Source organism: Pan troglodytes, chromosome 15 (genome assembly GCF_028858775.2).
Source record: "Pan troglodytes isolate AG18354 chromosome 15, NHGRI_mPanTro3-v2.0_pri, whole genome shotgun sequence".
In the NCBI taxonomy this organism is placed as follows: Eukaryota; Metazoa; Chordata; class Mammalia; order Primates; family Hominidae; genus Pan; species Pan troglodytes.
Window position 1 is genome coordinate 55180117 of NC_072413.2, and position 16431 is coordinate 55196547.

Sequence of the window (16431 nt, forward strand, 5' to 3'; positions counted from 1 at the left end):
AAGAGAAATGATTGATCACTGGTAAAAATAAAAGGTAAGAGTTATGACAGCTTTTAAAACCCTTAACATGCAATTCTGATTACATGAAAATGACTATCTACTGTTAATATACTAAATATTTTGCCTTACATTTTCACTCCAGCATTAGTCATTTAAAAACTACCAATGTACTAAACAGTTAACACAATTGGCAAGCCTATGACATTTAAAATAGTTTTTGAACATAAAAACACTGATTTCTTCATATCTTCCAAGGTAGAGTTGTCATTTACTTCTATGTCACAAAATATAGTACAAAATATTTGGTCTCTTTCTATTGTGAAAATTATCAAGCTGGAAAAGTATATAAAATAACACCAATAAAGATTTGTGATAGACATATTTCTATTAGGTACAAACTTAACATTAAAATTTCATGACCACTTATAAAATTTAAAAAATCAAATTTAAAAAGTATGACCATACATTGAACATATTAAGAAAAACACAACAGTAAATTAGATATTGACCCTGTATGCCAACTTTGTAATATAAATACTACAATAAAAATCATATTGGAAGCAACGATTAAGCAAAACTAATGAACCTATCAAACTAAAGGATCTATTTAACGTTACGTAAGGAGAATAGCATATAGAACCTAAAAGTGAGTGAGAAAAGATTTAGGTTTCAATCTGAGCATTTTACTAGCTGTAGACCTTGACTGGTCTACTTACCTTTCTATGCATTAGGTTTTTCATCTGTCAAATGGAAATAATAGTACCCAAATCCTAGGGTTGCTCTAGAATCCAACAATATGTGCAAAGGACTTATTAGCACAGTGTGTGAGACTTAAATCAATACATGTAACTATAATTATCTTTATTATGCAGCAAAATTTTTTAAATTGCTAACTTTTAACTTCATGTAGAATTATTCAGTCTAACAATATGAACTGATCTTTTCTTCTAAAGTATATAATAATGTATTACAGGATAGATCAGAGAGAAATAATACAGAAACTGAATATAGTTAAACTAATTGAATGAAAGCACAAAATGCTTTGTATGTAAAATTCAACAATATATGGGTAATGTGCAGAATATTTTTGCGTTAAAAAAAGTTAATCTCCCAGATGTGAGCTTTGTTAGTCACCAACAAATCATGTACTGACTGAACTGCTGTCTCTCAAACACAGTTCAAGCATGCCTTAGCCACTACTTTAGGTACTTGACCACTTTAAGGGGTTTTGTGGCATTTCAAAAATCAAAATCTCTTTATCCAGATCCTTGTAAATATTCACCATTACAGGTAAGAAAAACGCATTTTAGGGAAGCAGTGAATTCTCCACTTGGAATCAATCTACTGATTGATAATTAAATTATTTCACTGTGAACCAGAAGGCTAGTACTTAGAAAGCAAAATATTTAGAAGTGAAAGAGGGGGAAAAAAAGAATGATCTACAATGTAATATAAATTAACCTAATTTAAATTAGATTTTAATTTAACCTACTTTGACAGTTTTTTAAAACAAGGAAGATCCTAAGGACTTGCAACTATGGCAATCCTCAAAATGGGACCAAAAATTGTCCTGGAATGGTCAGGTGGTCATCCATCTAAAGATCCATCCAGCTACTATTTAATAATTCTTCATAAGGACACTTCATCTACTCTGGTTGACTGTCATTTTCAACATCATAATTTACATAAGGTAGGCTTCCTTTATTAAATTCGTATTCTGTATTTCAGATATTTCTCAATTTTAGAAAAACAATGCACAGTGTGTTAAGAGCATATTTTCAACTTCATTCAATGCATTACCTAAATACTGCATATTAGCTCATGCGGTATTGTGTAATACTGCAAAGACCGTACTTACGTAAATGTTGGTTAAAGTTACCAATTATACAAAGCTCCACTCTCTACCTAAAATTTTACCATGTGCAAAACGAAAAACATTTTAGTTATTGATCATCTCTTCTGAGCCATACACTTTGGGCAAAATTTTGTGATGGCTATAAATATGAAAACACTTAAAAAATCAGAATACAAAGAATGCATATTGCCTCACATGACACATTTTTTTTTTTCCCTCAGAGAAAGATCATCTGTTTAGGATAAATTTCCAGTCTTGCTTATATAGTCAAGTATTTTTTGCTAAAAAAGAAAATGAGAAGACCTGTGCTGTGAAAAATTTTAAAAATCTCAAATTTTTAAATAAAAAATCATTTATAAAATTCAGGATGGATGGCTCTAAAATATAAAAAGAGTGAAATAAAAAAAACAACTGCAGGGAATTTGTTTATTGAGCATTAATGTTAACACTTTTAAATTAAGTATTCACTTACGAATTTTGTCACTGTCCTATCAACGGACATAATAGAAAATATTGCACAGAACTCAAACATGAAAATAATCAACAAAATAACTAAGCAACAAGTATATGCTTTACATTTTAAAAATTAATCCAAACAAAATAATTTGAAGCACTTCTCTGATTTGGAAGTCTTAAAATGTTATCTCATGTTTTATTTGAGATTTTTTTTCGTTTTTTCTTTTTTACAAATTGACACTGTACAAAGAGCTTAAATGGCCAGTAAAACTACTGCCTTAAAATTGTTGGCTTTAAGTAACAGAGGTAAAATTTGAATTCACATCAGAGCTTTCTAAAATGGCAATAGTACAAGCATATGACTTTCTCTAGTATCCAAAACCTGAGCTGGCTCTCCCTTGGCTAGAAACAAGACAGCCTTCTAAAGCTGCCATAATGTCCTAAAATGCTCTGAAAGAAGTTGGTATACTTCATTCCCTAGCTTACCTTGGTAACACTGGACTAAACAGAAAATGAAGAAAATTCAGTCAATAGTAACTTAAACAGTACTAAGTTAGCTCTGGACTTAGAAGGTTTGGTAAAGTTGATGACATTCAGAATAAGGTTCTCAGAAGAAAAGCAGTTTTCCAAAAATAGGCTAAAAAGCCTATATTAAAGAAAAAATGCCAAGAGTGAATTGAATACTTAAGTTTATCTGTTCCTAGAAGACTATGAACACCACAATGGGAGCTGAAACACTATATATAATTTAGAATGCATTCTCCCAGAGCAAGTTTATAAGGTTTATAGAATAGTAATAGCCTTTCTAAATTTTCACTTGATATTTAAAATTTTATAAGTGATTTATTATGTCATCAAATTAAGCCAATTCCATTAACTATATCCAAGTAGGAATAACTTCAGAAATGCTTTGAAAAAGGACAATGACAGACCTATAGACATGAAAAGCAAACAGCCTTTGCAAAGCTCATCTCCAAATCTATCAATTCTCAATTCTTCTTAAAATAAAAGACTAACCACATGTTCAGCCATTCCATCTTATTCAAGTTTAGCATTACGACAGAAATCTTAAAGGGCTGCATGTTGCTAAACACTGTCAGTATTTCTTATATGCACCATTTAGACTATACCTCACTTTTTTTCACTTCCCTTATATTAAAATAATGAATAAATATGGTCCTTTAGTTAAGGTCCTCCACCTTAAGTGAAATACAAAATAAGGTAGTTTTATTAATTTCTTACTAGAATTGGCTTAAAATCTATTTACCAAATAAGAAATAGTAAACTTTTAAGTTTTACCCAGAAAGCAGAAGTATTCCGATCCACTCCTAATGTCTACATAAAATATTTCATCATTTTAGTTCAGTTTATGACATTTTTTGGACTAGTATTAAGCTGTACCTCAGAAAAAAATCCAATCAACCAACTGCAGAAAGTATGCTTAATTGTTAACCTTTTGAAAGAGGCAAAAAAATTATTTACGAAAACCTAAAATAATCTGATTAACAATTGATGCTGAAAAGGTCATTAAAAACTGAGGAATAACAAATGTAGTTTTCCTGTATTTCACCTATTATTAATGGAAAACAGAATGGCAAAATTTCTAAATGGAATATGTTAAAAGTACAAGAACCGAAAACACTGGTAACATTTCCTTTGCCTTCTGACAGCAACATTTTCTAGGATAAAAACAGTGACATGTAGTTTTAGAGAATCTGAAATTTCTACATTCAAGAATGGAATTAAAATTCAATGTGAGGGGAAAAAAGCAAAATATAGCTAGTGGTATCCAAACTTTAAATAAAACCTCAAAGGTAAGTATGGCTGCTGTTTTGTTCCAGTCATTGTTTCACAAAATGTTGGCTGTGTCATAAGGTATCTCCTGTGCTTTCTATCAACCGAGGGCTGCTGAAGTATAAGACATTCCTCTGTAAAGGAACTGACACTGAATTCCTTTGTAAATTCAATCTCAGCTGAAGTGTCGAGCAAGGCGGGCAGATCTATAATCAGCACGAAGTTGTACGAAGGAGTGAAGTATATTCTTGTCCAGATTAGCAAGTTGTTCTCCTGAGCAGACTTGCTTTAAATTATCTGGGGCAACTACCAGAAGATTGCAAAGAGCATGCAGAGTATCAAAAAGATGTAATACCATTGGAATCTGAATTGAGAGAAGAAAAAAAGTAACATTGAAACAAAACAATTTCCAGTTTTACAATTAGCTTGTAACTTTTTACATACTGTCAGGTGGGACTTACTAGTGTGGGTGAAGTTCAACATATTAGAATTTTTTAAAGATCACAATGCATTAAAACTTAAAGATTTCAGTAGTTAAATAAACTTGCTATATTTCAAAAAGATTCATGTGTCAATTCTCTTCAATAGTAACAATCATATATACTTCGGAGGACTAAAACTAGTTATTAACATACAGCATTTTTCATAATTTAAATGTTACAGAAATATTCAGGGGGACATAAATGAAGACAACATTATTTTCCTAATGTGTGACATATATAACATTAGTCATGGATGTCAATAAGTCAAAGACTGTGGAACTGAAAATACACCATAAAGCAAAAATGGGTTTAATATTAAATATATGGGCCAGATGTGGTGGCTCATTCCTGTAAACCCAGCACTTTGGGAAGCTGAGGCAGCAGATCACTTGAGCCCAGGAGTAAGAGACCAGCCTGGGCAACATCATGAAACTCTTTGGAAAAAAAATAAATAAAAATTTAAAATTTAAAATTAAAAAAAATAATAATTGGAACAACACTGTTTCAGGTAGAATGTGATAATCTATCTCATACAATATCAACAAAAGTTATAAACCTTTCACTAATTATAAGTAAATAATGATTTTTAATAATCTGACTTATGCTCCTGGGCCTATTTGCAAGTTTGATGTTTTTGTGTACACCATACCTTGAAGTCTTTGGCACACTTCCTATATTCGGCTACATCACAAATTGCCAACATGCCACCCATACAACTGTAGGAATATTGTTGAAGATGCTCATAGATAAGTCGATGAAAACGTACTCCAAGTTCCATCAAAACTGTGTCCACATTCTTCCCATCCATGGAATTTTTAATCTTCTCCACTTGTTTTCTTACGTAAGCACAGACTTTTACACAGGCCTATAAAAGTTTTTCTACACTCATTACACAGGAATGTATACCAGCTTAGCTAAAGAGGAAATACAGTTTCTCATTAATCTTTAAGTATAAAAGAAAAAAATCTAGGGCACAGTAGGATACACCAATGAAAATGTTAACAAAGTATTAACAAACTGAATGATTTTACTCACATTAGTATATTGAATCAAAACATTGTTTTCATCTTCTGGCTTAAAATCTGTTTTCTTCTGTTCTGCAGCCAAAATATGCTTCATCTGTCCAATCATACAATTTAATGTCCTAGAGAATTGAGAATACAACATTCTTTAACCCATCTAACTTACTCTATGTTTATGTTTAATTATATTATTTATGCTAAATTAAATCAGTTATTTGATTTCCTATCACCATAAAACTCTTTTACTATTGGTAAACTTTAGATATTAGAAAAAGTCAGCTCTAGGTCTTAATACGAAAGAGCTCTTGGTTTTATTATCTGTCTGCTCAAAACAGAGGGCAAAAATTCTTTGTGCAATACTTCAAGATTCAAAGATCTCAGAAGTCTGTCATTAATTTAATTCCTTAACAACTAAGGATTTTCAAAGGCAAAACCATATACAAGTTGAGTATCCCTTTCTCAAAATTCTTGGGACCAGAAGTGTTTTGGATTTTGAAATTTTTCAGATTTTGGAATATTTGTACATACATAATAAGATATCTTGGGGATGGGACCCATTCTAAACACAAAATTCATCTATGTTTCATATATATCTTATACATGTAGACTGACAGTAATTTTATAAAATATTTTAATAGTTTTGTACATGAAATGTTTATGTTCATTGAGCCATCAGAAAGCATAGATGTCACTATCTCAGACACCCATGTGGACAATCCGTGGCTGTCTGGCATTTCCATCACTCCTGACTCTGAATTTATATGCTACCAATAAGCAATCATTTTCTTATACTCACTCACACATAAGTACTTAACAGTAAAAAAGATGACATGTCATTCATACAGAGAAAAAATAAGATATTTAAGGTAACCAAACAGCACAGTAACATCACCACAATACCTGTTTGCCTGTTAAACAACAACAATGTAGCAGGTTTTCAGTCTCCACCTACCATGCTGTGCTTTCATGAAAAGGTTACTCTATCCTATATTTTATTTTTTTAGGTGACAAGAAACAACAGAAGCAATTGAGAGACCAGAAAGCAGGACCTCTTTGGATGAGGAGATATTCTGCTGGATGGCTTCTTAAAAGTTTCCTCTGGAGTTATCTGCCTCATTAATAATGGTTTTTGTCTTAGAAGTCTCTGTTTGATTTTGTAAACTGATATGACTTATTGTTCTGTTATGAATGTACACTGCTGTACCTTTAATAAGTCCATTGCACATTTTCACCATGTAATCTATAGGCATTTTTTCTGCAGTGTTAGCAACGTTACCTTGTCACTATTATCACAGTCACCTTGATTTGGAACCATTTTGGCTATTTCACTACCAGTCCATGAATGAGCAACTGGAGTCTCACTGATGTTAAAAAATTCTTTTGATATTCACTTCATCCAACTTACTGATGGACTCTAAATGTATTATTTTTTGTATATGTAAGAAGTCAGACGTCACTTTTTTCTCACTTGAAATATCGAAATCTTCAAAGTCACCACCTTGTTCATCCTCTTCACTGAACATAGTTGAAGGCCAGAGGTTGTGCCAGGCATGCATAACTGTCTTTAGTCACTGTGTTCCAAGCATTGGCAACAGCATATACAGCATCTTTCATGCTCAGCTCATTCTGAAAACCTTCCATACTCCTGCCTCTGTTCACCGTTGCTAGTATGCTGTTCAAGAAAGTGTTCTAAGAGGCCGAGGTGGGAGGATCACTTGAGGGCAGGAGTTCGAGACCAGACTGGCCAACATGGTGAAACCCCGTCTCTACTAAAAATACAAAAATTAGCCAGCCATGGTGGTGGGTGCCAGTAGTCCCAGCTACTCAGGAGGCTGAGGCAGAAGAATTGCTTGACCCGGGAAGATGAAGTTGCAGTGAGCTGAGATGGCATCACTGCACTCCAGCCTGGGCAAGACTCTGTCTCCAAAAAAAAAGTGTTCTGAGACAGGGTCTCACTCCATCACCAGGCTGGAATGCAGTGTGATGATTGCTCACTGCAGCCTGGACCTACCAGGCTCAAGTGATCCACCTACCTCAGCCTCCTGAGTAGCTGGGACTACAGGCACATGCCAGAACACCTGTCTAATTCTTAAATTTTTTGTGTGTAGAGACAGGGTCTCACTATGTTGCCTTAGGCTGGTCCCAAACTCCTGGGCTCAAGTGATCCTCCTGCCTCAGCCTCCCAAAGTGTTGGGATTATAGGCCTGAGTCACCATGCCCACCCAAGAAAGTGTTTCTATATTTACTCTTCATTGATCTAAAGAAACCTTGGTCAGAAGACTGAATAAAGTCACATTGGGAAAGAGTATGACACGAACAGTTGTCAAGGAATAACAAAATCTTGTAGTTGTTATCCAGTCCAGCTTCCCTGCAGTATGTGTAAGCCACTAGTATAAAATGTTTGTAAAACCAATCAGAAAAGACATCCCTGGTTATCCATGCCTTTTTGTTAGCATAACGGTGGACCCAACAAGAAATTCCCTCCTTTGAAACAATGAAGATGCAAGCTTTAGCCTATTACAGCAAGCTTACACTTATACATGCCTGCTGCATTAGCACACTCTAGCACAGTTACTCTGTCCTTGGCATCCTCAATTTCTGTAGGAGCCATCTTATCACCTGTATTGTCAGTGTCTTCTTGGGGCAGTAATGCCAAAATAGTGGTGTTTCATCAACATTATAGACTTATTCTCACACCATATTTTCATCAGCAACAACCCTGGCAAACTCATTAAGGAATTTCTCTGCTGCTTCATGACCAGCAGATGCTTTATCACAACAAACCTTTAAAAACATAACGCTGTGTCTGTTCTTAACTTTTGGCAAACGGCCCATTGAACAGCCACGATTCCCTTCCATTTTCAATTCATCATGATAGATCTTTGCTTGTTTCATGATCACCATACCATTAAGTAGCAATGTATTCATTGCAATGCTGACAGATCCACTCTTTCGATACATAATCAAGACCTTCACTTTTAACTTTATGCAGTGTTTTTATATTTTTCATTAACTTCTGTTCATCACTTTCAGCACAGAGTTTCTCCTTCTGTTTCTTCAGGTAATATATGGTGGTCATTCCAATACCATACTCTTCTGTAAGACATTTCACACACTTACACCGCCATCCTGTTTGTCCAGCAGCTTTGATAAACGTAAGTGCTGCTAGGCATGGTGACTCACACCTGTAATCCCAGCACTTTGTGAGGCTGAAGTGGGAGGATCACTTGAGCCCAGGAATTCAAGAACAGCCTGGGCAACATAATGAGACCCTATCTCTACATATAAAAAAAAAATGGCTGGGTATGGTGGTGTGCAGCTGTGGTCCTAGCTACTCAAGAAGCTGAGGTGAACCCAGGAGTTCAAAGTTGCAGTGAACTATGATTGCGCCACTGCACACCAGCCTGGGTAACAGAGCAAGATCATATCTCTAAACAAATTTTTTTTTATTTTTATATATTTATTTATTTTTTTGAGACACAGTTCTGCTCCTGTTACCCAGTCTGGAGTGCAGTGGCGTGATCTTGGCTCACTGCAACCTCTGACTGCCAGGTTCAAGCAATTCCCCTGCCTCAGCCTCCCGAGTAGCTGGGATTACAGGCTCCTGCCACCATGCCCGACCAATTTTTGTATTTTTAGTAGAGATGGGGTTTCACCATGTTGGCCAGGGTGGTCTCAGTTCGAGACTGAGCCACTGTGCCTGGCCACCAAAAAAATTTTAAAGATAAACAGGCTGAGTACAGTAGTTCACGCCTGTAATCCCAGCACTTTGGGAGGCTGAGGTGGGTGGATCACTTGAGGCCAGGAGTTTGAGACCAGCCTGGCCAACATGGCAAAACCCTGTCTCCACTAAACATACAAAAAATTAGCTGGGCATGGTGGCGCGCACCTGTAGTCCCAGCTACTCGGGAGGCTGAGGCAGGAGAATCGCTTGAACCCAGGAGGCATGGATTGAAGACAGCCAAGATCACACCACTGCACTCCAGCCTGGGCGACAGAGTGAGACTCCACCTCAAAAAACAAAAACAAACAAAAAGATAAACATAAAGTTTCCTCTTGTTCTTATCACTGTTAACCTCAGGGGTATCTGTAGGCCTTTTTGAGATTCCACAACATCTTTATACCACAGAGCACAGAATAAGGAGAAAAAAAAGCACACACACAGGTCTTGGCTGCACGTGGGGCATTGTGAGCCACCTACCATTGGCATGTCCAGCCTACACACATGCCATTTTATTATTCTTTGTAGGCATGCTTGTTGTAGGGGGGGATTTGGACATGCACAGAAAATATTTATCACAGCTGAAGAGGGTTGGGTGGGTCTTTTTTCCCTTGTGGATACTCAAATAAACCGTGTGCTGTGCATCTGTATTTTGACTGTGCCCTGTCACATGAGGTCAGGTGTAAAATTTTCCACTTGTAGGGTAATGTCAGCACTCAAAAAGTTTCAAGTTTCAAATTTTGAAGCATTTTTATTTTGGATTTTTGGATTAGGGGTGCTGAATGCGTACAGAATGCTTCCGGTGGAGATAGGGAACTTATGAAGAATGGCCAAGGTTGGGAAAAACAGGTAGGAGCAACACTGAGTCTCACAGTGTAAGGACAATCAGAAGGATGGATAAGCAGTACTAAAGATCCAACTGAGAAATGAGAGCATAGATTTGCAGTGGTACCAATAACGTACATGTTATGTGATATTCTCCAACAGTGAGGAGTCAACCAGTTATGGGAATAAAAGAGACTGCATCTATCAGAGGTTAGGGTCTGTAAGACAGTTGTGATTGAAGGAAATGTACTTTAGGGTATTTCAAGAAAGTAATTCAAAAGATGGACCAAGTGATATAAGCACAATAACTAAAGAAATAAAGCTAGGAAAAGGATAATAGATTGGCATAAGATGAAGAGATTAACAGACAGAGGTCCTGCTGAAGTCAGAAAAATCCCAGGACCAGATGGCCTTACTAGTGAATTCTACCCAACATGAAGAGAAGAATCGGCTGGGCGCAGTGACTCACACCTGTAAGCCCAGCACTTTGGGAGGCTGAGGCGGGTGGACTGCCTGAGGTCAGGAGTTCAAGACCAGTCTGGCTAACACAGTAAAACCATGTCTCTACTAAAAATACAAAAAAATTAGCTGGGTGTGGTGGTGTGTGCCTGTAATTCCAGCTATTTGGGAGGGTGAGGCAGGGGAACTGCTTGAACCAGGGAGGTGGAGGTTGCAGTGAGCCAAGATCGTGCCACTGGACTCCAGCCTGGGCAACAGAGGGAGACTCCGTCTCAAAAAAAAAAAGAAGAAGAAGAATTAACACCAATCGTTCTCAAACTTTTTCAAACAATGGAAGAACTGATTACACTTTCAAACTCATTTTACAAAGACAGCATTACAGCGATACCAAAGCCAGAGAAGGACAATACAGGAAAGAAAATTACAGGCCAATATCCCTGATGAATAAAGATGTAAAAAAAAAAAACTAGCAAACTGAATTCAATAGCACACTGAAAGGATCATACACCATAACCAAACAGAGTTTATCCCTGAGATTCAAGGATGGTTCAGCATATGCAGATCTATAAATGTGACAGACCACATTAACAGAATGAAGGATAAAAATCACATAATTGTCTGATGATGTGAAAAAAAAAAACGCTTCTGGTAAAATTCAACACTCTTTCATGACAAAGACTTACAAACAAATTAGGTTTGAAGGAATATACCTAAAGATAATAAAGATCATATACGACAAGCCCACAACTAATATCAAAGTGTGAAAAGCTCAAAGTGAAAAGCTCAAAGCTTTTCCTCTAACATCAAGAACAAGAACAAGGATGTCCACTCTCACTACTTCTATTCAACACAGTAGTGGATGTCCCAGCCAGAGCAGTTAGGCAAGAAAAAGAAATAAAAGACATCTAAATTGGAAAGAAAGAATTAAAACTGTCTCTTTGCAGATGATATGATCTTAGATAGAGAAAACTCTAAAGACTCCATCAAAAAATAGAACTAATAAACAAATTTAGTAAAGTTGCAAGACAGAAAATCATCATACAAAAATCAGTTGTTTTTATACATTATCAGCAAACTATCCAAAAAAGAAAGAAAAAAAATCCCATTTACAATAGCATGAAAAAGAATAAAATATTTAGGAATTAACCAAGGAAGTAAAAGACTTATACACTGAAAACCATAGAACACTGCCAAAAGAAACAAGTAAATGGAAACATATCCCGTGTTTAGAGCTTGAAAGAGTATTGTTAACCTGTCCATACTACTCAAAGCAATTCAATGCATTCCCAATCAAAATTCCAAAGGCATTTTTCACAGAAATAGAAAAAAAAAAAAACACTAAAATTCTTATGGAACCAGAAAAAATCCTGAATAGCCACAGCAATTTTGAGAAAGAACAAAACTGGAAGCATCGTACTTCTTGGTTAGAAAATATATCATACAGCTACAGTAATTAATGCAGTATGGCACTGGCATAAAAACAGATACACAGCCCAATGGAACAGGATACAGAGCCCAGAAATAAATCCATCCATTTATGGTCAACTGCTCTTTAACAAGGGTGCCAAGAACACACAATAGGGAAAGGATAGTCTCCTCTATAAATGGTTCTGGAAAACTGGATATCTACACACAGGAAAATGAAATGACACCTTTATCTTATACTCTACACAAAAAAAACCAACTCAAAATGGATTAAATTTAATATAAGACCCACAACTATAAAACTAGTAGAAGAAAACGTAAGAAAAAAGTTTCTTGACATTGATGTTGGCAACGACCTTTTGGATATGGCCTCAAAAGCACAGGCAACAGAAACAAAGACAAATGAGACTGCATCAAACTAAAGAGCTTCCGCACAGCAAAGAAAACCATCAACAGCCTATGAAATGGAAGGAAATATTTGTAAACCATAAATCTCAGAGGTGTTTAACACTCCAAACATATAAGGAACTCAAACAACTCAATAGCAAAAAACTAAATGATCCAATGATTAAAGGCAAAGAACCTGAATAAAAATTTTTGAAAGAAGACATACAGATGGCTAACAGGTATATGAAAAGGTGCTCAACATCACTAGTCATCAGGAAAATGCAATCAGTTATCACTTCACACCCATTAGGATGGCTCTTTTCAAAAAGGCAATAGATAACAAGCGTTGTCAAGAATGCAGGTAAAAGAGGACATTTGTACACTGTTGATGGGGATGTAAATTGGTACAGCCATTAAGGAAAAGTACAGAAATTCCTCAAAAACTTAAAAACAGAGCTACTATATGATCCAACAACCCCATTTCTGAATATCCAGGCATACCTTGTTTTATTCTGCTTTGTTTGACTGTGTTTCACAGATACTGTGGTTTGTTTTGTTTTTTTACAAGTTGCAGGCTTATGGCAACGCAAGTCTATCCGTGCCACTTTTCCAACAGCATGTGTTCACTTTGTGTTTCTGTGTCACATTTTGGTAATCCTTACAATATTTCAAACTTTTTCATTACTGCTAAATCTGTTATGGTGATCTGTGATCACTGATCTTTGATGTTACTATTTTAATTGTTTTGGGGTACCATACCCATATAAGACAGTGAACCTAATTGACAAATGTAGTGTGTGTTCTGACTACTCCAGTTAATGGCTGTTTCCCTGTCTCTCTGCCTCTCCGTGGGCCTCCCTATTCCTTGAAACACAGTAACATTGCAATTAGGACAATCAATAATCCTACAATGGCCTCTAAGTGTTCAACTGAAAAAGTCACATATTTCTCACTTTAAATCAAAAGCTAGAAATGATTAAGCTTAGTGAGGAAGGCATGTTAAATGCCAAGATAGTCCAAAGTAAAAAACTTCAGGATCCAATAAAAACAACACTCTAATAAGGATGAAGGCAATATGTAAAAATAAAATCAAACGCAGCAATATGGTGGAATTAAGATAAATATTTTCCTTCTCTACAAAGTATTTTCATGCTGCTATAATATGGTGTTTTTATAATTTAAAAAAATGCAAGATACAAAACCAACAACTTGCCTATCAATGCCAGTATCCAATTTCATCTCCATTTGTTCAATTATTTCTTTTTTCTTCTGAAGGCATTCAGATAACTTAGGAGAAGAGCTATTGTATATTTAAAAGGGAAAAAGAATCATATTAATAGTCTAATATTTTCTAAAAGTTTTTCATACACCTATGTGTATTACATTATATACATTTATAAATATATCCATATATACACATTAATATTGTTAACAAATCCAAGAAGCATATAAGCAGCAAAGTAATTATTTAGCATTCACTATGCCCAATTCATTATAATAGACTAAAAACAACCGATTAAAAGGGAAGGAAGAGGACCACTTAAATTTGTTATTTTGATCTCTGAAGAGACATCTCTCAAGAATATAAATGTGACTTTAAAATTTTGGAATTATTTGGTTTTCTTTATAAACAAATATCTAGTGTAATACCAAGAAAAGTTATAGACTATCATCACCAGAGTTTTAAGAATACAGTAAATCATACTATAAAATTTGGAGGGTAACAGCCAATCCAGTTGTACTTTTAAAAACCAGACAACCATATTTGCCTTCTGAATGCTATCAGAATGTCAAAACATTCAAAATATTAAGAAATAGGCAACCCTAATAATTGTGTGAATTCTCTGCTTTGTGGCATAACAGCTCTTAAAAAGTAAATTTCCTTTCAAAGTATGATTCAGGGATTACAAGTGACTGTTATCTTTGAGACTGTTTCTGGACTAGTCTTGGCATATCAATGTTTACAACAAAATGTCAAAAAATTTTATATGAGTATTTTTCCTCTTACATAATAGTGTTAAACAGATAATTCTGTAAAGCACGTTCACATATACACCATCTTATTTAATTCTCAAATGCTTTATAAGTTCACATAAATTGATATGAAGATATAAACCAAACCTTACTCTAATGCCTCATTAAAATCTGTCCCATTAATCTCACAAAATTTTTTGTATGTATCTTTACATTATAACAAGTGGGTACATGGACTTTGTCTATCGGATCTTTTAAAAGATGTCAAATTTGCTGAGTTTCACTAAGCTGGAGGTCCTCTTTCACATGAGATTTCAGTTTTAGGTTTGTGACAGATTAAATCTTTTGAAATACACCAAAATTAATAATATAGTGGAAAGAGAAAACAGAAATGCAAGAAGAAACAGTATCTAATGTTTTATTTCCTAAGAACTTTTATATTTTTATTTCATTTCACTTGTCCAGTTTGACATTTTTTGTGAAAATGTACTTTTTAAATTTAATGAAAGAATATATAGATTATGTAGAATGCTATAATAGTCACTGAAATATCAATGAAAATCAGATAATTTGACTAACCTTATTAGTGGCATAAGGTGATCATTAAACTGTTTGTCAAAAAGATGAAAAATAGTATTGGCCTGTTGCACAACGTCCAAAAAATAAAGATTTGCATTCCTAGAATCTGAAGAGGGAATTCCTAAAACCAGAAAGCATACATATGTTAGAATCATCCTTGAAGAAATTCATCTTGGCAACAGAAAAAAAGAATGTGGTTTTTAAATCTGTAACATAAAATAAATGACACCACTATTTTAATACATCAATAATGACTTCTGTGGACAGAAGAGGAAAATCAAGCTTAAACTTATACTAGTAAAACTCATCCAAAGTTATTTTTATGCCCAGTGTTCACCATCTACTCAGCCTTCATGATTCACGTGAGCCATGAATACACCTCCACATATTTCTTATAACCAGGCCTCTTTATCTCTGATAACAGTTCGAATAATTTTCTCATTGGTCTTCCTCATTCAAGTCTCTTTACCTTTTATCCTAGATACTGCTGCCATAGTAATATCTCTAAACTGACACATTTCACTTACTGTGCTCTACACTATTTCCTCAAAAATACTCAAAATGTCCTATCTACAGATTACATTCCTGATTTTATTCTGGAATTTATTCAGAATAAAATAAAAAGGGAATCAAGCCACTCCATATTCTGACCTCAAAATGTCAGCTGACCTCTCTGGATTTCCATTTCCTCCTTTTTGTAAAGAATAACAGATGAACTCTAAGGTCCTAGATGTTTATGTTTCTAGCTAAAAGTAAAAGACTTAAGAGACTAAAGAAAATATGCATAGCTAATGAGAAAATACAGGCTTGACACATAGAGTTCTTTATAGAACAATGATTTTTTTTTTTTCTTAATAATGGAAAACAAAGGTGTTTCCCTCTGCCCCCCTGCCCCCGCAAGTAAAAGACAAGATTACCAACTGGTAAGAAAATTGAAGGCTTGAATAACAAATGAACTTTACAAGAGAAAAAAACAAAATCAATACATATGTAGAAAATATGAATCATTGTTATTAATGAAAGACATAAAAATTAAGGCAATATTGATGTACTTTTTTTCTTTATAGGCATCAGAACTCAGCTACAGTGTAAGTTTTTAACCACGAAATTAAAATTTTTAAAGAATATTCAATAATTACAGAAAAACTGGCACACACAAACAGTCCAGCAGCGGCATAAGTTACTGGGAAAAGAAACCTTTAGGAAAATAGCTTAAATCAAAACAAAAAATTCTTGGGAGGCTGAGGAGGGAGGATCGCTTGGAGCCAAGAGTTCAAAAACAGCCTAGGCAACAAAGCAAGACCCCAACTCTACAAAAAAAGAAAAAATTAGCTAGGTGCAGTGGCATGCACCTGTAGTTATAGCTACTCAGGAGGCTGAGGTAGGAGTATTGCTTGAGCCCAGGAGTTCAAAGTTGCCATGAGCCATGACTGTGCCACTGCACTCTAGCCT

General features: G+C 35.0%; 1 protein-coding gene across 7 annotated transcripts in view; it reads right to left on the bottom strand.

The window, feature by feature from the left end:
- Positions 1–2267: 2267 nt before the first annotated feature.
- The window catches only part of EXOC5 (exocyst complex component 5), a 62163-nt gene continuing 47999 nt past the window's right edge, over positions 2268–16431 (bottom strand). For 5 of the 7 annotated variants that reach the window (XM_509969.7, XM_009427853.5, XM_003314348.6 and 2 more), the window contains 5 exons: positions 14980–15100; positions 13640–13726; positions 5623–5731; positions 5237–5452; positions 2268–4469 (listed from right to left, as the gene is read on the bottom strand). In XM_509969.7, the coding sequence (XP_509969.2) occupies positions 4281–4469; positions 5237–5452; positions 5623–5731; positions 13640–13726; positions 14980–15100 (722 nt within the window). In that variant the 3' untranslated portion in view covers positions 2268–4280. Of the gene's footprint in view, positions 4470–5236; positions 5502–5622; positions 5732–13639; positions 13727–14979; positions 15101–16431 lie in introns of all 7 variants that reach the window. The other 2 variants (XR_010150956.1, XR_010150955.1) reach the window with 1 other exon arrangement.